The sequence below is a fragment of the Archocentrus centrarchus genome, unplaced genomic scaffold (genome assembly GCF_007364275.1).
Source record: "Archocentrus centrarchus isolate MPI-CPG fArcCen1 unplaced genomic scaffold, fArcCen1 scaffold_36_ctg1, whole genome shotgun sequence".
NCBI lineage: Eukaryota > Metazoa > Chordata > Actinopteri > Cichliformes > Cichlidae > Archocentrus > Archocentrus centrarchus.
The window spans coordinates 3,473,663-3,498,237 of NW_022060263.1; the positions used below are offsets into that span (position 1 = coordinate 3,473,663).

General features: G+C 41.1%; 1 protein-coding gene across 1 annotated transcript in view; it reads left to right on the plus strand.

The window, feature by feature from the left end:
• Positions 1–24,575, plus strand: part of LOC115776688 (contactin-associated protein-like 5) — a 242,758-nt gene that overhangs the window by 190,821 nt on the left and 27,362 nt on the right. Inside the window, exons 17-20 of the mRNA XM_030724438.1 lie at positions 3,264–3,503; positions 9,779–10,006; positions 16,581–16,714; positions 17,435–17,522. Coding sequence (XP_030580298.1) covers positions 3,264–3,503; positions 9,779–10,006; positions 16,581–16,714; positions 17,435–17,522 — 690 coding nt within the window. The remainder of the gene's footprint in view (positions 1–3,263; positions 3,504–9,778; positions 10,007–16,580; positions 16,715–17,434; positions 17,523–24,575) is intronic.

Below are 24,575 nucleotides of genomic sequence, written 5' to 3' on the forward strand. Positions count from 1 at the left end.
TGGGAGGCTTAGTGGTGAAGCCGGCGACCACATACACCCGCCTCGTTGCGGTGCGGGTGACCCTGGTTCATGTCCCGGCCCGGCGCCGATTTGCCTGCGTGTCTTCCCCTGTATCTTTCCCCCATTTCCTGTCTCTCTCCACTGTCACAAAAAGCTGCTGTGGCCAAAAATGGAAAAAAAAAAACAACATGTTTTTGTTTCAGAGAGTTTATGCCCTAAAATGAATAAGTTACATTAAAATGTGCAACATTTGCTTGCTTGCTTACACATCATCTGAAAAATATCCATTCAAGAGTATATGGTTTGGAGTTGGAAAATGTTCACTGTTCAGTGTACAGGTATTGGTCATAATATTAGAATATCATGAAAAAGTTGATTTATTTCAGTAATTCATTCAAAAAGTGAAACTTGTATATATTGCTAGTACCAGGGCTCTTATCACAGCGCCTGGTTCTGACCCCTCTGTTTCAGTCCCTTGCTCTGCTGTTTTCACTCAGTTTGAGTCTGTGACTCTCTCACTTTTAGAGGATGTGGTCGGCCATATTAAGCCATCAGGTTCCCCCCGTGATCCTGTCCCTCCACGATTTTTTAAAGAAATTTTATCTAGTATAGGGCAGCCTGTTCTTACCATTATAAATAGCAGTCTGTCCTCAGGTGTGGTCCCTGCTATTTTTAAACATGCAGTAGTCCAGCCACTGCTTAAGAAACCTGGTCTTGATCCTGCTGTGCTGGCTAATTATCGGCCTATTTCCAAGCTGCCTTTTCTTTCTAAGGTTTTAGAAAAAATTGTGTACTGTCAGCTGAAACAGTTTTTAGATGAGAATAGCACCCTGGAGGTTTTTCAGTCAGGTTTTAAAACCCTTCATAGCACAGAATCTGCTTTATTAAGGGTTTTTAATGACATCCTTCTTGCATGTGATTCTGGGAACCATGTTGTTCTGGTTTTACTTGACCTAACTGCTGCCTTTGATACAGTAGATCACAACATTTTAATATCTCGTTTACACCACTTAGTAGGCATTGGTGGCACTGTTCTTAAATGGTTCAGTTCTTACCTGGGAGAGAGAACTTTTTCTGTGAGCATTCTTGATGCTGAATCATCTGCTGCTTCTCTGCCATGTGGTGTCCCACAGGGCTCAATTCTGGGCCCACTGCTTTTCTCACTGTATTTACTGCCTCTGGGTTCTATCCTCAGAAAACATGGAATCTCATTTCATTGTTATGCTGATGATTGTCAAATTTATTTGCCCTTGAAGAAGAAGGATATCCATTCCATAAAACATCTCCTGGCATGTCTAGGTGATATTAAAGCTTGGTTGGCCTTGAACTTTTTAAATTTTAATGAAAAGAAAACAGAGGTAATGGTGTTTGGACCCAGTGGCTCCTGTGAGTCCTCCTCTGTTGACCTGGGACCCTTGGAGGTATATTTTAAACCCATTATTACTGATCTTGGTTTTAAGGTGGACAGTGATTTTAAATTGGACAGCCAAATCAGAGCTGTGGTTAAGTCCAGTTTTTATCATTTGAAGCAATTGGCATCAGTAAAAGCATTTCTATCTAGGCAGCATTTTGAAACAGTGATCCATGCTTTTATTTTATCTTGACTGCATTACTGTAATTCACTTTATTTTGGAGTCAGTCAGTCGCTACTCTCACGTCTGCAGCTGGTTCAAAATGCTGCTGCACGACTTTTGATGGGAACTCAAAAGAGAGAGCACATGACCTCTGTCCTGGCCTCACTTCACTGGTTGCCTGTACATTTTAGGATTCATTTTAAGATTCTTATGTTTGTTTTTAAATCTTTGCACAATCTTGCCCCACCTTACCTCTCTGAGCTTCTTCACCCCTACATACCTTGCCGGTCTCTCAGGTCAGCAGACCAGCTGCTCTTGGAGGTACCAAGATCAAGAAGGAAGCTCAGAGGGGACAGGGCTTTCTCTGTTGTTGGTCCTAAGTTATGGAATGACTTGCCTTTGCAGGTTAGAGCGGCCCCTTCACTGTCCACTTTTAAAGTTCGTCTTAAAACCCATCTTTTTTCCTTGGCTTTTAACTCCAGCGGGATCTAGTTTTAAACTGTTTTTTTTTTTAACCTGAAAGAGTTATTAAATTGTTATTTATTTGTGTTTTAATGTACAGCACTTTGTGTCAGCTGTGGTTGTTTTAAAGTGCTTTATAAATAAAGATGGTATGGTATGGTATGGTATATTAATTCATTACACACAGACTGATATATTTCAAATGTTTGTTTCTTTTAATTTTGATGATTATAACTGACAACTAATGAAAACCCCAAATTCAGAATCTCAGAAAATTAGAATATTGTGAAAAGGTTCAATATTGAAGAACCTGCTGCCACACTCTAATCAGCTAATTAACTCCAAACACCTGCAAAGGCCTTTAAATGGTCTCTCAGTCTAGTTCTGTAGGCTACACAATCATGGGAAAGACTGCTGTAACGTTTCCACAGTCAGTGATGGTTTGGGGTGCCATGTCATCTGCTGGTGTTGGTCCACTGTGTTTTCTGAGGTCCAAGGTCAACGCAGCCGTCTACCAGGAAGTTTTAGAGCACTTCATGCTTCCTGCTGCTGACCAACTTTATGGAGATGCAGAATTCATTTTCCAACAGGACTTGGCACCTGCACACAGTGCCAAAGCTACCAGCACCTGCTTTAAGGACCATGGTATCCCTGTTCTTCATTGGCCAGCAAACTCACCTGACCTTTAACCCCATAGAAAATCTATGGGCTATTGTGAAGAGGAAGATGTGATATGCCAGACCCAACAATTCAGAAGAGCTGAAGGCCACTATCAGAGCAACCTGAGCTCTCATAACACCTGAGCAGTGCCACAGACTGATCGACTCCATGCCACGCCCCATTGCTGCAGTAATCCAGGCAAAAGGAGTCCCAACTAAGTACTGAGTGCTGTACATGCTCATACTTTTCATGTTCATACTTTTCAGTTGAACAACATTTCTAAAAATCCTTTTTTTGTATTGGTCTTAAGTAATATTCTAATTTTCTGAGATACTGAATTTGGGGTTTTCATTAGTTGTCAGTTATAATCATCAAAATTAAAAGAAATAAACATTTGAAATATATCAGTCTGTGTGTAATGAATGAATGTAATATACAAGTTTGACTTTTTGAATGGAATTACTGAAATAAATCAAGTTTTTCATGATATTCTAATTTTATGACCAGCACCTGTATGGTGCCTGTTGAAGTGCAGCAAACAGTGCTTGACTGTTATCCTCATCTCAGGAGGATCAGCATCAGAGAGAAGAGGCTTCCTGGGCTGTATCAGGACTCTAACTATCAATGGTGTGACCTATGACCTGGAGGAAAGGGCCATGATGACAGCAGGGGTGACCTCTGGTTGTCCTGGTTACTGTAGTGGCTCCAGCAGCCTCTGCCACAACAGCGGGAAGTGTATCGAGAAGAGCAGCGGTTATGCTTGTGACTGCTCGCAGTCAGCCTATGGAGGACCCACCTGTAGAGAAGGTGAGTTACAGTCAGCCTGCCTGGTTATACATAATTTTGATGATAAAATCAAAACAAAATGCTAATAAACAGTCAACTTCAATAAAAATAGTCAACTACCTCCTGAGCCACAGTCAATGGTTCAGTGGATCATCCACCAGTTAGGTCTGTGGTTTGACCCTTAGCTCTTCTAACCTGTAAGTCAAAGTATCCTTGGGCAAGACACTGAACCCTGAGTTGACCCTGATGCATCCACTCCATCGGAGTGTGTGTGCGTGTGAACTTTAGGTTAAAAGCACTTAGACATATAAAAAAGCACTTGCATGAATGTGTGTGTGTGAATGGGTGAATAAAGCTTGTAGTAACAAAGCACTATGGTGCCCAAATTACCCTATTTTGTGGACCATAAGACGCACTATCAATGAACCGGTCTATTTTCAAATATAAGGCGCATCGGGTTATAAGGCGCATGATAAAAAATGTAGAGCAAAACAAAAGCGTCAGGTAAGTTCTAGCTAGATGCTGAAGTACCGCAACCACAACTTATGGACATCTGCATTCATTCCTACGCACTTTAACCCCTAAGTACAGCTTTATAAATGGTAGATAAATTATGTTTTTGCCTCTTTAATCTCTTTTATTTGATAAGCCCCAGTGATGGAAGACACACCAATAAGATTGGCTTTTATATGTGTTCTTGTTCCTCCAATTAGGCTCAGATCGGTTTGATGTTTGAAGGCACACAGCAAAAATTTCCCTCAGAGGTGTTAAACCTAAATTAACAAGCCTGTTTTGACAGACCTGGTGCACCTAAATGTACAGTGAAGGTGTGCTGGGAATGCCCAGCACAGTGTGTGAGATCCTCAACTCCCACCTCTGGCAGAACTTCAACTGCATTCCAAGGGAGGTTGAGGAAACTGCATTTGAATGAGCCATATTATCCACCTACATTGTTGAGGCTGCTGTACGAAGCTGTGGCTGCAAGATGGTTGGGATCTGTTGTGGTGGCAATCCCCGAACCTGTCACAGTTGGGGCTGTGTGGTGGAACGGATGGACCCAAACGCAGGATGCACGAGACAGAACTAAACTTAAACTGCTTTATTTGCAGGAGAATTGAATAATACAAAACACACAAAACACAAAAACCTGAAATCTCAAACACAGCAAAATCAAACAGGAATCCTGGGAGAAAGGAGAAAACCAAACACTAAACTGTAAACACACAAGGCTAGAGGGAAATACTGAATGATGCTACAACAAGGAACTAAACAACACTGAGACCTTAAATACATTAGGGGGTAATGAGGGAAAAATAAACAGGTGAGAACACAGGTGAATAATATAACACTAATGAACAAGGGAAAGCAAAACAGAACACAACACACAGAGACCAGAATGCTATCAAAATAAAACAGGAAGTCAAACAAGGGAACAGAGATGCCAACCTTACACTGAACACTGGGAAACACAAGGACCTAGGAAAATCAAAACATAACCAAAACCCCACAACAAAAGAAAAACCCCAGAACAGACAAAATAAAGCCAAAACAAAACACACATGGTCAAACAGACCCCGGACCATGACAGAATCAGATAGTGGACACCAAAGATGAAGGGAGCCATTAAGTTGAAGATGGAGTCCTGTCATGCTTGGTTAGCCTGTGCAACTTCAGAGGCCATGGATGGGCAGTGGAAGGATTATTTTGAGGACTTCCCTAATCCCACTGGCATGCCTTCTATAGAGGAAGCAGAGTCTGGGGACAAGGGGGATGACTTGCCCATCGTTGGAGGTGAGGTCACTGAAGTAGTTAAACAACTCCCTGGTGGCAGGGCCCCTCGGGTGGATGAGATTTGCCTTGAGTTCTGAAGGCTCTGGATATTGTAGGGCTGTCTTGGTTGAGACGTCTCTACAATGTCATGTGAAGATCTGGGGCTGTGCCACTGGATTGGCAGATTATGGTAGTGATTCCCATCTTTAAAAGGGGAGACTAGAGGGTGTGCTCCAACTATCAGGGGATCACACTCCTCAGCCTCCATGAAAAGGTATGTGCTTGAAAGGAGAATTCGTCCATTAGTTGAACCTCAGACATAGAGGAACAAAGCGGTTTTCATCCTGGTCATGGAACAATGGACCAGCTACTGGTCCTCTCAAGGATATTTGAGTGTGTGTGGGAATTTGTCCATCCAGTCTACATGTGTTTTTTGGACCTACAGACAGCATTCAACCACATGCCTTGGGTATCCTGTGGGGGTGTGCTGCGGGAGTATGAGGTGTCTGGCCCACTGTTATGGGCCATTCAGTCAATGTACAACTGCAGTGAGATTTTGGGCTGCATTGCTGGCAAGAAGTCAGACTGATTTCCAGTGGGTGCTGGACACCCCCGGGGCTGCCCTTTGACACCAATTCTGTTCATAATTTTTATGGACAGAATTTCTAGGTGTAGCCAAGTGTTGGAAGGCTTCTGCCTTGGTGGTCTCAGAATTTCATCTGTGCATTAGATTGGTTCACAGCTGAGCATGAAGTGGAAGGTATGAGAATTGGCACCTCTAAGTCTGAATCCATGGTCCTCATCTGGAAAAAGATGGCATGCCCGTTCTGGGTCTGGGATGAGTTGCTGTCCCAAGTGGAGGAGTTCAAGTATCTCAACGTCTTGTTCACGAGTAAGGGGAGAGGAGAGCGGGAGGCTAAAAGTCCAATTGGGGCTGCATCTGCAGTAATATGGACCCCGCACTGGTCTGTCATGGTAAAGAGAGAGCTGAGTGTATAAACAAAGCTGTTGGTTTACCAGTTGATCTGCATTTCTACCTTCAGCTTTTGGTTAAAAGCTTTGGATAGTTACCAAAAAATCAAGATCAAGGAGCCAAAATGAGCTTCCAATGAAGGGTGGCTGGTGTTACCCTTAGAGATTATGTGAGGAGTGCAGCCATTCAAGAGAGGCTCAGAGGGGTTACTTCTCCACATTGAAAGGAGCAAGTTGGGGTGGTTCAGGCATCTGTCTAGGATGCCTCCTGTGCACCTCTTGGGTGAAGTTTTCTATGGCCAAGCAGCTACATCCAAGTCTTATATCACCAAGTGCAATGCAAAGCGTGGGATGCAGTGGTGTAAAGCACACCACCACTGGACTCTTGAGCACTGGAGATGTGTTCTTTGGAGTGACAAATCAGGCTTCTCCATCTGGCAAGGTTGCGTTCGGAGAATAGCACAGACTGCATTGTGCCAAGCAGGGCCGTATTACCGACCGGGCGAGTGGGGCTGGCGCCCCGGGGCCCATGGATCCAGGGGGCCCAGGGGGGGGGCCCAACAACAATCCAGATACCGATGTCGATGCTGATTGCGATAGAGCCCTCTATTCTAGGATCTTCTTTAGTTGTACTTCTTTAGTCTATAAGGGTTAATTGAAATGGGCTGGGGGGAGTGACAGCAGTCAGAGGGCCCTCGGCCACAGGACATAGGAACCAGAGGGCCCCTGGGCCATGTCGTACAGCAACCAGAGGGCCCCTAGGCCATGGAGGACGGCAATCAGAGGGCCCCTGGGCCACGGGGGATGGCAAAGGGCCCCTGAACCACGGGATATGGCAACCAGAGGGCCCCTGGGCCACGGGGGACGGCAATCAGAGGGCCCCTGGGCCACGGTGGACGGCTATCAAAGGGCCCCTGAGCCACGGGATATGGCAACCATAGGGCCCCTGTGCCACAGGAAATGGCAATCAAAGGGCCCCTGGGCTATGCGGTACGGCGACTAGAGCGCCTAGGGGGACAGCAATCAAAGGGCCCCTGGGCTACAGGATATGGCAACTTCAACTGTTCTTGACTCTGCCAATTACGAACTGTGAAGGGGAACGGTCATTCTCCAGAATGGCTCGAATAAAAATGAGCTCAGGATGAAAATGACCCAAAATCGTCTGAACTCCCTCTCACTTCTTGCAATTGAATCACAGTTTGTGCAACAGCTGAACTTTGATGAGTTGGTAGATGATTTTGCACGAAGGAAGAGCAGAAAGAGACTTTTGTAGGGGAGTGTGTGTCGGGGGGGGTGGGGGTGGGGGTTGGTATGGGCTCGGAGCGGGAGGGGGGGCCCTTGCAATCTCCTTGCCCTGGGGCCCAGACCCACCTTAATCCGGGCCTGGTGCCAAGTGTAAAGCTTGGTGGAGGGGAGGTTGTGGTGTGGGGTCGCTGTTCAGGAGTTGGGCTCGGCCCCTTAGTTCCAGTGAAAGGATTGCTTAATGCTTCAGCATACCAAGACATTTTGGACAATTTCATGCTCCCAACTTCGAGGGAACAGATGATCTCATAAACACACTCCTAAATCTTGTGGAAAGCCTTCCCAGAAGATTTGAAGCTGTTACAATGGTGGGCCAACATCATCTTAAACCCTATGGATTAAGAATGGGATGTCACTCAACTTCATATGAGTGTGAAGGCAAACGAGCATATATTTTTGGCAATATAGTGTATATCTAGCTGGTATCTCTCACCTTCATACACTAGTTCAGGTCCCTCCACCACAAGAAAGATTATGATCCATGTCCTAACAGCCAGCTTCAACAGCCCTCAGGAAAGCAGGCCCATGTTGTCCCTTCAGGCTACACCTGACCAGAACCCATGAGCTAAGGCCCTGGCACTGGGTGTTTTCACTCAAGCTCCCTCTCCAGGCTTGGCTTCAGCATGAGGCCCTGGCAACAGGGCAGTGTAAACTGGTCCCTCTGTTGTTTCACTGCTGTTTGCCCACATGTCCACATTTACACTATACAGGGTTCCACACTCAATATGTATTTATTGGTTATTATGTCACAGTGATATCTCCCCTAACTACACATTATTGCTGGAAAATTAATATTTGTTGACAGCTGTCCTTAGTTGAAATTCCAACTGCATTTAACCGTTGGCTATAAATATTACATTATGGATATTTGAGGGCAGCACAGTTGCGCGGTAATTAGCACTGCTGCCTTAAAGTTAGAATACCATCTGGAAAGCCTGGGTTTGATTCCACCTTGGCCCAGATAAGAGGTGGAATGTTCATCGGCAGCTAGGTCAGAGAAGACAGGACAGCGGGGGGGTAGAGCATCTGTTTACAAACATCCAGGAGAAAACTGAAATAAGCAGCAGTCCAAGGCCGCCAGGGAGCCAAATTCCTGATTCTATTACTTGGTTTGGTACAGACTGTACTGATTCATTTGTTGACAGCCTTCAGTCTTACTGGCACCTCTCTGTGGCAAAAAATCCAATCATCCGAATCTTCTTGGTTTGTTCCTTCACTGCGCAGAAACAGGTACCTCTCCAAGATCTAATCCCTCCAATCAGCTCCAGAAATACAGAGTCTGAGTTAGTCTGTACCTTTCTGCTTAACCCGTCATAAGCAGCCTTACCAAGGCCCAACAGCTGCCCAGACTTCCTGAATTGTAATGACAAGCCAGGTATCTCCAGATCCAATTCGGAGAAATCCCAGTGTCAATAAGCTGAATGTGTGTGTCCTCCATTGACAGTACGGCCAGGCACGTCATCTTCCACCCACACAGGAATCCATAACGTAGCCAGCCGGGAATGTCAATTGATAAGAGGGAATAGGGTTCTCCTTTCCCCAATCTCCTCATGGTGAAAATTTGATCCAAACAATGGCGTTGAGAGACCAGCTGACCAGATCCATAATTATAAATTCTAGTTCGGAAGCTGTGTGAAGAGAGGCTCTAAAGCAGCAAAGCAGGGGAAAAAGGAAAGACTGGGGAGAGAAGAAAAGTGCGTCCATCTCCACTGAGGAGCTGAAGAAAAAAAAAATTCAATTTCAATTATATATCCACCAAAAAAAAAAAAATGCAGCATAATATCTTGACATTTACTTTAACTATGTATATTTTAAAGTTCCTTTGACCATTCCTGTAGCCAGCATTTCTCAATAGGGGTAGTAATATTCCCCAAAGGCATTTAGAGAATGTAAGGGGGTTCAGTATTTGTGAGAGGGAGGTGTTCAGACATTTTTGCCTTAAGCTGAGTTTACAGCAAAGATTTGCCATGAAATGAATTGAAACTTACGCTTGCTAAAAAAGTCAACAACATGGTGCCACTGTGTCGAATCAGAAAAATAGATGCTCTTTGGTATTCTGCATGGACAGAGTTTCTTTCTCTTGGCAACATTCGTTTCTCATGATAAATAAATAGAAACTAAACTAAGAATGATATTCAAGCTCACAAGCTAAATTATATCTGTCATTTGGCATCCAATGATATCTACCTCCCTATCTATCTGTTAACCTTGAGCCTTATTATAATAAGAGTATTCTTTGTGTCTGTGTGCAGAAGTTTCCATGTCCTTTGACAGAGGGTCCTCGGTTACATTTACCTTCAAGGAGCCTTTCCCAACGATGCAAAACAGGAGCTCACAGGCCTCCAGCAATTCCAGAAAAAGTAGCAGTAGGGCCCGAGAAGATGTGGCTTTCAGCTTCATCACTTCCCAGAACCCGGCCATGCTGCTGAGCATCAACACCTTCAGCCAGCAATACATCGCTGTCATCCTGGCTCGCAATGGTACACTGACATCTCTGACATTTATATAAGAAAACATGCATCAGCACAATATTACCATAACAAAAAAGGAGTAATGAATTTTGGTTTAATTTAATTCATAAATTTTTTTTACGTAGTTACACTTTACAGCCTAGCCCATGATGGGCTTCTCACTGGCTTTTTAATTTTTCCAAACTCCATGTAGTAAAATCAAAATAAGTGGCTGAGCTGAAATCATTTTCAAGGTAGGTCAGCTTTATTTGTATTTCATTGCCCAACTTGTCAAATATGGAGAATTAAAGTCAGTATACCATGTAGAGCTTTGAATTGAGTAAATGTGTACAATAGAAAAAAAGCATCCCTCTTGTGAGATGGGCAGGCATGCCTCAGAGAACAATACCTGCAAAACAGTAAAAAAAACAAAAAACATTGCAAACAATTAAAGAAAATAAAAACAAAAGGGGCTTAAAAATTGAGACTTGAAAAAGTAAATCATATTTTTTTTATATTTTCACTTTGTTTTATTTTTGTTGTTAACTTTGTTTTTTTCTTATACTAATTAGATGTATTTAATTAAACATAAATGTAGAGTGCTGTGCAAAGGTCTGGAGCCACCCCTCTCTTCTTTATGTTTGTCACTGTGTGTGGAAGCAGACCATGTGGCGTGTGCGGAGGTGAGGACCCAAATGCAGGACTCAGGGGCAGGCAGTTATAAATAACAAAAAGAAGCCTTTATTGTGGCTGAAACAAAAGTGAACAAAACAAGCCATGTTATGAAAAAAAGGAAAACTTAGACTGGGAAAACTGACTCGGACCACAGAGGGCACAGGATGAAATCCAGCCACTACCACAACAACAACAATCCGACAAGAGACAAGAGGAAGACTGAGACAATAAATACACATAAGGATAATCGGGGAATAGGCAACAGGTGAACAAAATACACTAATGAGACACAGCAAGCAAAACTAACACAAAGCACACAGGACAGGGGACTGTCAAAAAAAAACAGGAAGTGACATGTAGGGAGACTGGCGCACATATGACTAAACAGGGACAACACAGACAACAGAAACACAAGAACAAGGAGAAAACAACAAGGGAATCAGGAACTAAATAAAGTTAAGTACAGCAGAAAACTGTAACAAACTAAGAGCCTAAACTGTGAGCAAACTTAGAAGCACAACTAGAGAAATTAAAAACAGACTTCAATTACAAAACATGAAACATTGGACAAAAGGCCCAGGACCAGAAAACAGAGTCCGAACCTGCGTGTAGCTGTTTTACAACTACTCTTTCAAGAATCTTTGAGAGAAAAGGAAGGTTGGAGATTGACCTATAATTAGTTAAGACAGCTGGGTCAGTGATGACTTTTTACATAATGGTTTAATTACAGCCACCTTAAAAACCTGTGGTACACAGCCAACTGATAAAGACAGATTGATCATATTTAAGATTGAAGCATCTAGTAAGAATGGGGTCTAATTGTTATGTACACGCTGTGGCAGGAAGGTTTACAACCCCAATGTATGACGAAACAGGATTTAATTTAAACTTCAGGGGCCTATTCCAGGAAGCAGTTTTGATGAACCCTGAGTTGATCAACTCTGAGATCAGCAACTCTGAGTTTCCTGTTCCAGAACAGCTGATCAGAGTTGGTTCAATCAGCTCTGAGTATGATCACCCTGATTTAGTGCGTGTGTGAGTATAGAAAGAAAGCCATCATCAATGGAGCACTGATACCAGGATTCACCATGGCAACAGGTAAATAAAGGGCGGAGCCTCCATTTTAATCTGATGGATGGAGGATCGCACGTGTCAGTGTGGAGCATGATGAGTCACTTTAATCAGCCTGACCCACTCTGACATCATCATAGACAGAATAAAAGTTTGTTATAAAATATATAATTTCTTTATAATGTCTGCTGTCATCATTTACACAACTTGAATCTCCATCAGATGAAGCTGAATCCTAATTTCACATTTGATTTATAAAACCTAATTATTTAGCCTGACGGACAAACTGCAGGAGACAGAAAGTGAAGATAAAACTGTGGAGAAACAGCTCAGACTGAGTTTACTGACCGACCTGTGTGTTAGAGACTGAGACAGCAGCAGACCCCGGGGGAGCTGACCTCAGGTCAGTTTGTTACTGAATAAAAACTGTTTTTGCTGCAGTCTATGACAGTTCAGTTTATGGCAGCTCAGATTATAACAGTTCAGTTTATGACCATTTAATTGTTTAAATAATCATGCAGTAAAAATGGAATCTATTAATGGAATAGCACCCTCACTTTAGCCATTTTTTTAATGGGGAACTCAGGTGGACTCAGACATGGTTTGCGGATCTGTTATAGAGCCGATGATCACCGATTTAGGTGATTTTCAATGGAAAATATATCGAGGTTCATACTCTGAATTACAGACATCTTCACTCAAACATTCCCATCATCTCCAGGATCCAGACATTTTTCCATCAGTGAGCTTTTCCAACACGACCATTGATCGATCATTGATCACTGATCAGTGTGTTCTGTGTCAGCAGCTGACAGCAGTCTGACAGCTGCAGCTGCCTCATTATAAATCCATGACATCATCGCTGTCTCCGTCCTTACAGCCTGTTGATGAGTGAATGACTGTAAAAGCTTCATGTTACGTACAAAAATAACAAACTAACGTCTAACTGGGATTTCAGTGCTGGTAGAAACATAAACGTCTGCAGATGAATTTGCTCCTCTGACGCTCTGACAGCCACTTTATGAAGGAGGAAATGAATGGGAGCGTCAGACAGGTGGTTCAGGTGCAGCAGGAGGGGTGGAGTCAGAGAGACACTCAGAGTTTGTTGGATAAAACCTGCCAGGTTAGGGTCACAGAGTCTGTTACCATGGTAACTGACTCAGAGTTGGAGTTAGCTCTTCCTGGAACAGAAAACCAGAGTTTCCTGATTTTAGGGTTACAAACCCAGAGTTGGAGCTAAACCTGCTTCCTGGAATAGGCCCCAGGTAATATTGACTGAGGATTTGTATACAATAACAGAACTAGACAGGGCCAGCAGAACAAACTGATAATCTCAAGTGAACAGGAATACGTACAAACAGGAGCACACAGCAGGAAGGAAGCCAATGACAACAACGCAACAGAGGACTGAGAAAACAGAGACTATATATACACACACACACATAAGAATATAAAGGATATTAGGCACATGACACAAGGACTGAGCTTGTTTGCTGCCACCTACAGTAAAACTGTAAGTGGCAAACAGAGACCTGGACTAAGACACATGCACTTGATACAAAGACAGAAGATAAACAGACTGGGAGACCATTCACTTGGGAGACAAGAGACCCGACTGGGACAGACTGGATATGAAAAAGAACAAACACCAAACAAGGAACCAAAATGAACTCAAACTAGAAATTACTATATTCAGTGGCAAGAAAAAGAACTAGAAAATAAGTCCTCTGAAGTCCAGAAATCACAAGACTTAAAAACTTAAAATCCTGGGTCCAAGACCCAGAGACCATGACACTAACAGACACGTTCATGGTTTGGAGGATGTAACTATTGAAGTTCATGTGGAAAGCTCAACTGGAGTCTAAATAAATGTCATTATTGAAAGTAGCTGAACATAAAGATATACATTTGAGATTGTTGTGGATATTTTTTCTTAAATTTTATTTGTAAAGAAATCCATGAAGTCACTACTAGTTAAAGTGAAAGGAATACTCGGCTCTACAGAGCTCTGACTCTTTGTCAGCCTGGCTACGGTGCTGAAAACAAACCTGGAGTTGTTCTTATTTTCTTCAATAATGATGAGTAGTAAGATGTCCTAGCTTTACGGAGGGCTTTTTTATAGAGCAACAAACTCTTTTTCCAGGCTAAATAAATATCTACTAACTACTGAAATGCCATTTCCTCTACAGCTTACAGGTTATCTGCTTTAAATTAAACCAGGGAGTCAGGTGCTTCTGACTTGAGGCTGTTTTTCAGAGGAGCCACAGTATCCACAGTTGTACTGATGAGATAATTGACCTTTCTTGGGAGCAGAGTTTGCACTGCTGCTCTGCACTGTGTTGGCACTGAAGAGCATAACAATGAAGGAATTAGATCCTTAAACTTAGTTACAGCACTTTCAGAAAGACTTCTACTGTAATGAAACTTATTCCCCACTGCTGTGTAATCCAGAGGAGGTCCCGACTGCTTTTAAATGCCGGTAAAATTGAAACTGCAGAGATCTGCAGAAGAAGTCTTTTTGCATATAAAACCACAGGATTTACACTTGGTTCACAAAAATCACTTGGAAAGCACTAACAACAACACGTACTCCATGTGCTTTATCGTGTGCATTAGCATGTACAGCTATGGCATTTCTGTATCTAGCATAATATGTAGATACAGAAAAATGGTTTTAAATGTCTCTGTGGGTTATCTATTCTATTCTATTCTATTCTATTCTATTAAGTCTTCAGTTTCTATGCCATATGTCAGGACAAGATCCAGAGTATGATTAAAGTGGTGGGTGGGCTCCTTTACATTTAGAGAGAAGCCAGTTGAATCTAACAATAGATTAAATGCAGTGTTGAGGCTGTCATTTTCAGCATCTACATGGATGTTAAAATCACCCAGTGTGCTTTGGATAAAGCATGAAGATGAAATAAATCTTTATTTAGAAATTTATAATTAATGGAGATACACAGGTTAAGCTACACAAAAACACCACAGTGCTCTCTAACAGGAAGTGATAAGATACCACAGTGAGAGCGAACACCAACTGAGAGTGTTTTCAACCTTTTCTCCCTGTCTCTCTGCCTTAGGAACCTTGTTTTTTTCTCCTATTTATTTGAGAGAACATTCACTGTTAGGGCAGGCACATTGTCCTTTTGGACTGCTTCTTTAACATATGGGGATCCACAAGGTTCAGTCCTGGGTCCATTGTTATTCTCCTTCATTCAGTGCATCAAAAACCAGTTTCATAATCTTGGAGTAGTATCACACATTCCTGTTTCTTTCACTTAAGGAACATTTTTAAATTGAGAGCTATAGTCTCCTCCTCTTATCTGGAGAATGTTCTTCATGCATTTGTGTTACGGTTCCTAGATTATTGTAATGGACTTTTTACCAGTTTAGATAAATCATCTCTCTCACATCTCAGTACAAAATGCCACAGCTAGACTCTTAACTCACTCTAGCAAACAAGCAAACATTACCCCTGTTTTATTCTCTTTACATTGGCTCCCAGTTGGTTTTAGAATTCATTTTAAAATTCTTACACTTACATACAGAGCAATAAACAGGGGTGAAAGTAAGCCAGTACGGTCCAGTACTGTGTACAATTAAAAGATTCTGCGCCGGTACGCAGTACCTGGAAGAGCGGAGCGGCTGTCTGCTGTGAAGCCATCATTCAGAATCAGTCATGGCTGCACTTTGGGTAGAATAGATCAGCTAGCAATAAGCAGTCTAAAACACGACTTAATCAGTTAATGAATAGAAAAAGGTCAGGCACAAGGACTGGTCTGAAAATAAGTGAAAAAGCAGCCGGTGTCCAGAGAAGACTTTCAAAGGCCTCCAGAATGCCCGGAGAACCGCTGCTCAAGACCACTTTTAAAAATTACAAGAAAGTGTGACACACTGAAATAAAAATGTAAAGAAATAAGGATCTGCAGTCCCGGAGCCATTTTCCACATATTTTTTAAGGACTGCAAGTATTTGTAACCACAGTATTTGTAACTCGCTCTGTATTGTCATTTAGTAGCCATTGAAAACTTGGAATGTGCTTGCACATTGGCATCACTTTTTGGACTTAGCAGCTACATCCATCTTTTATATTGTCTATGGTTATGAGTGCTCCAGGCTAGTTAGTGTTTAGCAGAACTACCTTAGGCGATGTGATATTCTTACCTTTCTCTCCATTAAGAGTTAAGGTATATTGGAGTTTTGTTTTTTTTTTGTTGTTGTTGTTTTTTTTCTGGGGGGCAAAGGAAAATGCTGTAACTAGATTTTAAATCCAAGAAAAAACACAGGTAGGCCTAAATTAACTTGTCGTAAACTCTCTCAGTTCATGACTTAACTAGAATTTAGTGAATAGAATTTATATGCTGGTTTTGCACTAATATTTAAACATTGCATGAAAAGCTAATGAAGATGATGATGATAATTAATATTGATTTCTGGTCTTAACTGTAATAATTTTGCAAAGCAGAAGACATGTTGTCTATAAATATATGTGACATTAGAGATTACTCAGTCCAGTGTTCACATGCATTCAGGTAGTTACTAGTTTTACGTGATTTTTCTTAGCATGGCTGTATAAACAGGCTATATTAATAAGGTTTATAGATGAGTGAGTTTTCATTGTATAAATTGGTCAGTAAAATATATTTTTATTGTATATTGTGTAATAATTAACAAGCACTTTGAGCTTTTGTTTTCAATCACTTATTAGGAAAAAAAAATGCACTGATTTCATACATTTTGTACATATGCAGCTATGACAAGGACCCAGCTATATTTGTTTTTGTAACTGAGAGCTTTGCAAGAGCAAGCAAATCTTGAAACAGATTTTCCATAAAATCATGTTGTTTTTTGTGTTTAGGAAGTTTGCAGATATGGTATCATCTACAGATGCACAGAAGCCCAGATATGTTCAGTCCCATCCTCAGCAACCTAGCAGATGGACAACTCCACAGAGTGAGAATCCACCGTGAGGGCAAGGACCTCTATGTACAGGTAACTGTGGACATGTTATCTAAGTGTATGCCGCAACCTGCCCTGTGTGCTATAAACTATGTTATATGGGCCAGCTGAGACTTAACAGTTAGTTCCAAAATAAAGTGTTTTTCCTCTTAAACATTACAGTCCACATCCTTGTCTATTCTACTTTCAATTCTGTAACAGAGTTGAAAGTAGAAGTACAACAACTTCAAAACTGCTATTTAAACAAGTGTCCTGTCAAATAAAGAACTTTAAACAATGTCACAGCGTTTTGTCACAAACCTATAAATGTTAATCTGAACTCCTACCATTAATCTTAACTCCTACCTCACCCACAAGATAATATGGATATGAGATGCAAAACAAAATATATAAATAATTACAAAAACCAAACAATGTAATCATCATTTTCCACTTGGCACTTTAATAATGGCCTCATGAAAAATGTTTCCAGGGCTGCTCACATAGATGATAGTTCTTTTGCTAATGTAAATAACTAAAGATGGATGCTTGGTTCTAAGCACGAGTCTTCGATTGACCAATCTGTATCATCTGAGTCAGCATATTGATGTGAAACTGGAAGATCTGAAGCACTTAAAAGCTAATTGTGGGCTGATAGTGGTTGGTGTGAAGCAGTCAATAACACAATCTCTTATGCTTGGCAGTGCACTGCTGCTGTCTTGGTTTAGATTTCTTGTAACTGACTTTTTCTTTGATTACGTCTCACTCCACCAGATCGACCAGGACATCCACAGAAAGTACACGCTGTCATCTGATGCAGAGCTGATCTTAATCAGATCTCTGACATTGGGCAAAGTCAACAGTAAGTTCTTTCATTATGTTAAGCTTTTCCTGATAAATGGTCGAGTCATCAGATTGGATCATTTCCTGCAACTATTTCCTTTCCATTCTACACTTGGTGCTCTGAGATCACTGAGCTTCAGATATGTAGACTTCATCAGCATCAAAAGATATGGATATCATGTGTCTATAGTCACTCCTGCAGCAGGGGAGACTCTTTAAAGGAGCCACAGTGACATTCTTTGCACAAGATGCAGGCAAAGATGGAAAGAAGCACATGCTAAACAGCACATGCTTGAATATGTGTGGTCATTCAGTTTTGAGTTTGATAACATTTGATCAAGTCTGATTCTAGTATTTGATCTAAATCCATCTCCTTCTATCTTTCAAGTCACAAGTCACTCAAAACCATTTGTGGCTCTTTTCATATTTTGTTTGACCAGCCATATATTCTACAACCGTTTAAACTTTAAACCCCTTAAACTATGTGATATATAGGCTAGTGACAATGCCCCCAAAATTTTGACATACCCCTACCGTAGGTAGAACTAAACCCAACCATGTTTTTCCTCATCTCTGTGGTCTACTCTATATGAAATGGATTCTTGGACAAAAATATTTTACTGCCAAGATGGTAAAATTGATAGATTATTGTTATATACCCCAAAACTAAAAAAGAGCTCAAGTACAGCCTGTCTGCATGACGGTTAGCACACAAAAACTGATGTAGATCAATAACGAAAGGGCTGAGACCTTTCAGAATAGACATGTATGTAGTCAGGACTTTGTCTTACCCACTGGAAAAAATGGATGTGAATATCTTAAAGTATGGTGTAGATAGAGACCTTGGAACACATATACCTAAAATAGGCAGACATGGAAAAAAAATCTATGAAAAATTGTTTCATTTACTTTGTAATTGCTTTGCCAGGGATTGTCATAGAAACACATACGATGGCTTGTTGGAAAGGTGAGGCCGTGCTGAATCCATCAATACCAAATATCTAAATGTAGCGTTCATAGTCAGGGTGATAAGTCACTTGATGTATGAAGTGCATTAAGTGGTCTAAGTTTATGAAGGGAGACTAAATCACTGTGGTGATCTCCACGCAATATTGTAGCATGTCAGCCAAGACAGCCCTAAAAGATCCTGAGCCTTCAGGAACTCAGGGCAACTCTCATCCACCCCAGGGCCTCTGCCACCAAGGAGTTATTTAACCCCATACGGCACCAACCACCTTGCAGCCACAGCTCTGAGCAGCAGCCTCAACAATGGAGGTGTGGAACATGGTCCATTCGGACTTAATGTCCTCAGCCTCCCTCAGAATGCTGTTGAAGTTCTACTGGAGGTGGGAGTTGAAGATCTTGCAGACTGGGGCTTCTGCCAGGCATTCCCAGCACACTCTCACTATACTGTACATTTCAGTGTGCTGGGTCTGTCCATCATCCTGTCCCACCACCTGATCCAACTCACCACCAGTTGACAGCTCAGCTTGTCGGTGATATTTTTTAGGGTCTCCATGTTCCTTTTGGCCAAAAATGCAAACCCAATTAAACCCAGAATATCCAAAAACTCACTGGTATGAGCAGGTTCCGGTGCAGGCTGTTTATTAGACATATTAGTTACACAGAACACAGACAGATGCAGAAACAGGAAGAAAAAGAGGACAGAAAAGAGAAAAGCCAGAAGTGAGAAGTCAGAGTCGAGACGAAGAGCGGGCTGCCATTTATATCTTAAAAATGGTACCTGCCCAGTTGCGTCTGACCCCTCCTGATTTACATAAAGTCTCAACCAGTGATGGTATAGTTACCTTGAAAAAGTAGTCCGATTACTGATTACTCCTTTAAAAAGTAACTTAGTTACTGTTGCATCTTTGGATGGTTGCATTCTTGGAGAAAAAATCCTCGCTGACAAAGTCTTAATGCATATATACAAAGTTTATTGCAAAGAAACAGACAGTGTCAAAACAGATGCTTCTTGAGCCATCTGGGACAGGGTGTTTGCCAATCGCCCTAATTCAACTCAACAAAGGGAGAACAAAGGTTATATACTTGGTGAAACCCACCACATTCCTAACTTTCCATATATGGCTATGAAAACAGCTTCAACCTACAACCTATATGTGGACATATGGTCATCTCCTTATATGGAAGGCCAGAGAGCTACAAGAGGCCCTTCTGCATTCTTTTTTGAGCTGAGGCCAAACCTTAAAGCTCAGGTTAATTCTTTTAAACAATCAATAAGGCCTAAAGGAAAGAGACCATATATGCATATATAGTTTAACAGAACAGTACAGACACCACATATTTCCCCCCTTCGAGACTTCAGACTAAGTCTCGAAAGACAAAGATGTTTAATATTACTCCAAATAACAGTTTCTCCCATAGCATGATTTTAACAAAAACTTTTTCTGACTTCCTATGAGGTGTGGGAGCAAAAACCTCTACTTCTAGAGAAATTTTCCCACGATCCTGCTGTCCACAGTGATCACCTTTGGCCCCCCAGAAGACAAAAGGGAGTGTTAATGATTGTCATGTTACCATTTAGCAAATACATAAGAAAGCCTCAGCAAATAAAATCAAAAAAGTGCCCATTAGATCAGCTGGTCGACCCATCGGACTTCTCTATGGACCTTTCGCCTGCCTATCCATTTCTCTCCCTAGAATCGAATAAAAGAATAAAACCTCTGAGGTCCCAATGTACTTACCAAATGACAAAGACATCATTCTTGAATTAATTTAACCAAAAATGTTGTGCATACATGAAAAGCTGTCACAAGTCCAACTATTGTATTTCTATAGTGTACATACAATGAAACGATATTTTATTATCATGTAAATTCAGCCAAACATAAGAATATCAACTGTAGTTCTCCAACCACGTTGGCTCCATCATGTGGTGTCCATACTGTGTTGATTCAAGACATTTCAGTCCATTTTATTGTCCATTTATATGAACCCCTCATCTCAGCGGGTTCCCAAACACCTTTTCTGAAAGAGACAAAAAACACTGAACAGTATCTTTTGTAAAAGCAACAAATAACATTGAAAACATCAAATGTTAAAATTTTATTTTATATTTTTTTAGATAAATGTGAAATTTCCTATTTCCCAGTCTTGTATTTCCAATTTATCTTGCTTTTCTCTCATTTCCCCCCTTGGAAAACATCACACTTTTATAATAAATATCAGTAAAGAAATAAGGAAAGTAATATTATGAGAGTAAATATTTAGGAGTATAATAAGGCTAAATATTAAGAGTATAATAAGGAAGATCAAAATGGATATCTCTAATATATCTCAATGCATCAATGACACTAGTGATATTATCTGAACTATCTGGTAATATATAACAAGCATCTCCTGTTAAATTCAGAGTCACACATAGGCCACCTTGTTTGGCCAGAATATAATCAAGAGCCATATCATGTTTCAACAGTGTCAATCTGTGACTTTTTGCGTGTTTGGCAAAAGTTCAAATCCTTTAATAGTTTCATTTGCAAAACCCTGTAGAGTATATGTAATATTATCAATATGATCTGCCAAAAACACAACACCATACCATGGAAAAATTCCTATACCCCATTTTTCTCCCAGATTTATTCTCCAATGGTAAGATTCCAAGTTATGAAATTGAGCAAGTTCTCTTTTTCTTCTATTTCCCCAAATTTCATTAGATTGGTTCGTATTGGGTGCTTCACCCCTTTGAACAGTGAAAACCTCATATGGCAATTTCAAAGTTGCCATATAACAACATCCTATCCACCCATATGGCAGAAATATATACGCTTTGTCACCACAAAATCTCCAGATATCCTTAAAGTTTCCTATAGTTACATTACCAGGCAACATTTGATGTTTCACACTCACAGTTTTACTCTGTTTTTTATATGGTATTTTAAAATTCACTTGAAACAACTCCTTTGCATTCTTAGGCTTATGCTCATCAAAATCCATCATATTGTTGGTACAGTCTGAAATGCCCATATACATCCCAGGTCCTCTGTGAGTATTATTAGAACAAAAACAATCTTCAGCTCTCTCAGGTCTTACCACCATTGCATCCGGAATTGCTGTTATTGCATTTTCATGTTGATCAAGTAAATTTAAATATGGCAGCTCACTCAACCAAGAACAATTTAATCTAGGTCTAAACAGATGCACTGACAATGCCATGACTATATCTTCTGCTGATTGTTGTTGATATAACAACCACGATAACACATAAGATTGACACATAGGGAGCAGTGGTTCTGGTACAGTCTCTAAAATTGAAGGCCATGTTTCTGGTGTTGGAACTTTGACCACACATGGACAATTCAATCTTTTAACACATTTTACAGAATGTGTTAACTGTTGGAACCATAAGTTCCTACTGGCCCACGGGTCTTTTATTTACAATACAGAGGAATCAAACCCGTATGCTTTCCACTAAGCATCTCTTTTCTGAACTGCATGATAACGGTCAGTCATTTCTTCTGGCAACCAATCAACATTGAAAAATTCTTCATCCACTTTTAAACTAATCTCTTGAGTATTCACAGGTGGTTGTATAATGTTCTTTTCTATCATATGTTCTCTCATTACTGAAGTCTCTTTATAATTATTCTCATTGAGCTCTACAGACGTCTGAGTTATATTTACTTCGCTTTCAGATTTCAAAGTTGTAACCTTTAGTGTCTGAGTCACCTTTACCATACTTTCAGTAGGCCTTGTTGTCAGTATTTTATTGGTGAAATTGGTCTTTACTTCTTTACTTATTTCCTCTAAAGTTATCAACAAAGTAGTAGCTTGGGTTGGAATATTAACACTCTGTTTTACTTCTGGAACCAAAGTTGTCATTGTCTCTTAAGTAGTTATTGTAGTAGATTGTTTCTGAGCTAAGGTTGTTATCATAGTTGTTGTGGTGAATTGTTCCTGAGCCTTTTCAATTACTGTAGAGACTAACAGGAATCAAACATTTTATCATTAGTATCACTATACGAGTTATGTGACCTCCTATCCATTTATTCTCAAATGGGATAAATTTAAACTCTGGTGTATAAAAGGTACATCATTCATTCTTTCACAAATTCCTTGACTTTGCGAGTGATAAACAGTACCAAGAACAGTTTAATCCCCAGTTTTTTCAAAATCAGTTTCACTGTCTTATCACCAAACTTCTTCCTGTTATCTGAAGCAATTCAATCTGGAAATCCCCACCTGCTAATCACTTCTTTACGCAGAAAATTAGCAACAGATTGAGCGTCTTTTCGCTTTGTTGGGTCTTACCTACATTGGACCCCTCGAAGTTGGAATGTGACCAGGAAGAACCGTCACCCCCCTTTGAACTTTATTTTTCAGACAGATCACACATCTGCCTATAACATAGTCAATCTGTTCAAGCAAACACGGTGCCCAAAAACCATACTCTTTAATGATCTTTCTCTTGACTTCTCTCGCCACATGAGCTAACCCATGCGCTTCTTGAATTATCAGACCTAAAAGGTCTGGGGGAGCTACTATGAGTCCCTCATGGTTTCTCCAAAGTCCCATAGAGTCTTGGGTGGCACCTCGATCAAGCCATAGCTGTTTATCAAGGTCAGGAACAGCTTCCTGCATTAAAATCACATCCCTAAGCGTGATTTTGTCTTCTAAATCTACTTCATGAGTGACCAGAAAAACTTCACCCACTTTATTAGCGCCAATCACTGCTCTTGCAGCTTCATCAGCTGCTTTGTTACCTTGTATGACCCTTAACATATCCGCTTTATATGCTGCACACTTAGCTATCGCTATTTCTTTAGGCTTCATCATGGCCTGCAACAATTTCATTATTTGTTCATGGTGACATATTGGCGAATCATCTGCCTTTCTAAAACCTCGGCTTTTCCATACTGCTCCAAACAAGTGGCACACATTATGTGCATAAGCGGAGTCAGTATAAATTGTTACTCGCTTACCTTCTGCAGGCAAACAGGCTTCTATCAGTGCCACAAGTTCAGCAAGTTGTGCTGATGCTGGCTGAGGTATGACTTCAGCGTTTTCCACAACAAAATCTAATCCTTGTACTTTTACTACTGCATAGCCAGCACTCAACTTATCACTCACACGATAACAGGACCCACTGGTCCAAAACTCCAGATCTGCCTCACGCAATGGGAGGGCTTGTAGATCTGACCTTAGCCTAGAATATTTCTCAGCTTCTCGCAACACAATCATGTGGTTCACCGTCTTCTAATGTTGGCAAGCTCTCGGATGGATTCGTTGTGACGCACCTCATCAAAATGACGTCTTCTTGCTCCAGCAGTGATATTCTCGAAGTCTGGGCACAGTCAATGTGTACTTACCATAGTTCAACAAATTTCGGAGACTATGGTGAGTAAGTATTGTCACTGGATAACCCATCGTGATCGCTGATGCTTTCTCATACATTAGAGAGACTCCCACTAAGGCTCTATAGCATGGTGGTAGTCCTTGCTCCACTTCTGAATAAGCGGTCGAGTAATAAGAAATCGGTTGTGGATTTGTTCCTGTGCCAGTTGATTGGCATAGGACTGCACATGCATATTTGCCTCCTGAAGAGGTGGACACATAGAGCAAGAAATTCTTGGAGTAATCTGGAAGCGCCAAAGCTGGAGCTTCTTGCAAACTTTGTTTAATTGTTTCAAAGGCTACAAGGCCATCTGGTGTCCAAGAGAGCATAGAGTGAAGCTGAGAGCTTCCAGCGTCCTTAATCATAGCTCTTAATGGTCCTGTCAAACTAGCATAATCCTCAATCCACGCTGAAGAATAGCCAGCAATCCCAAGAAATGTCATCATCTCTCGGACGGTTTTGGGCTTTGGAGCCTTTCGAATTGCTTCCAACTGACTGTCAGAAATGCTTCTATGTACTTTGGTTATTACCTGTCCCAGGTAGACCACTCTCTCCTGGCAGTACTGCAGCTTTTTCTGTTCTGCGTCGGGTGAAAAGAGCATAATGTCGTCCACATACTGAATGACAGTGCTCTTTAGCACCTAACCAATTCCTTCCAGGTCGTCTTTCAACACTTTATTGAAGATATGAGGGCTGTGCTTAAATCCTTATGGTAACCGT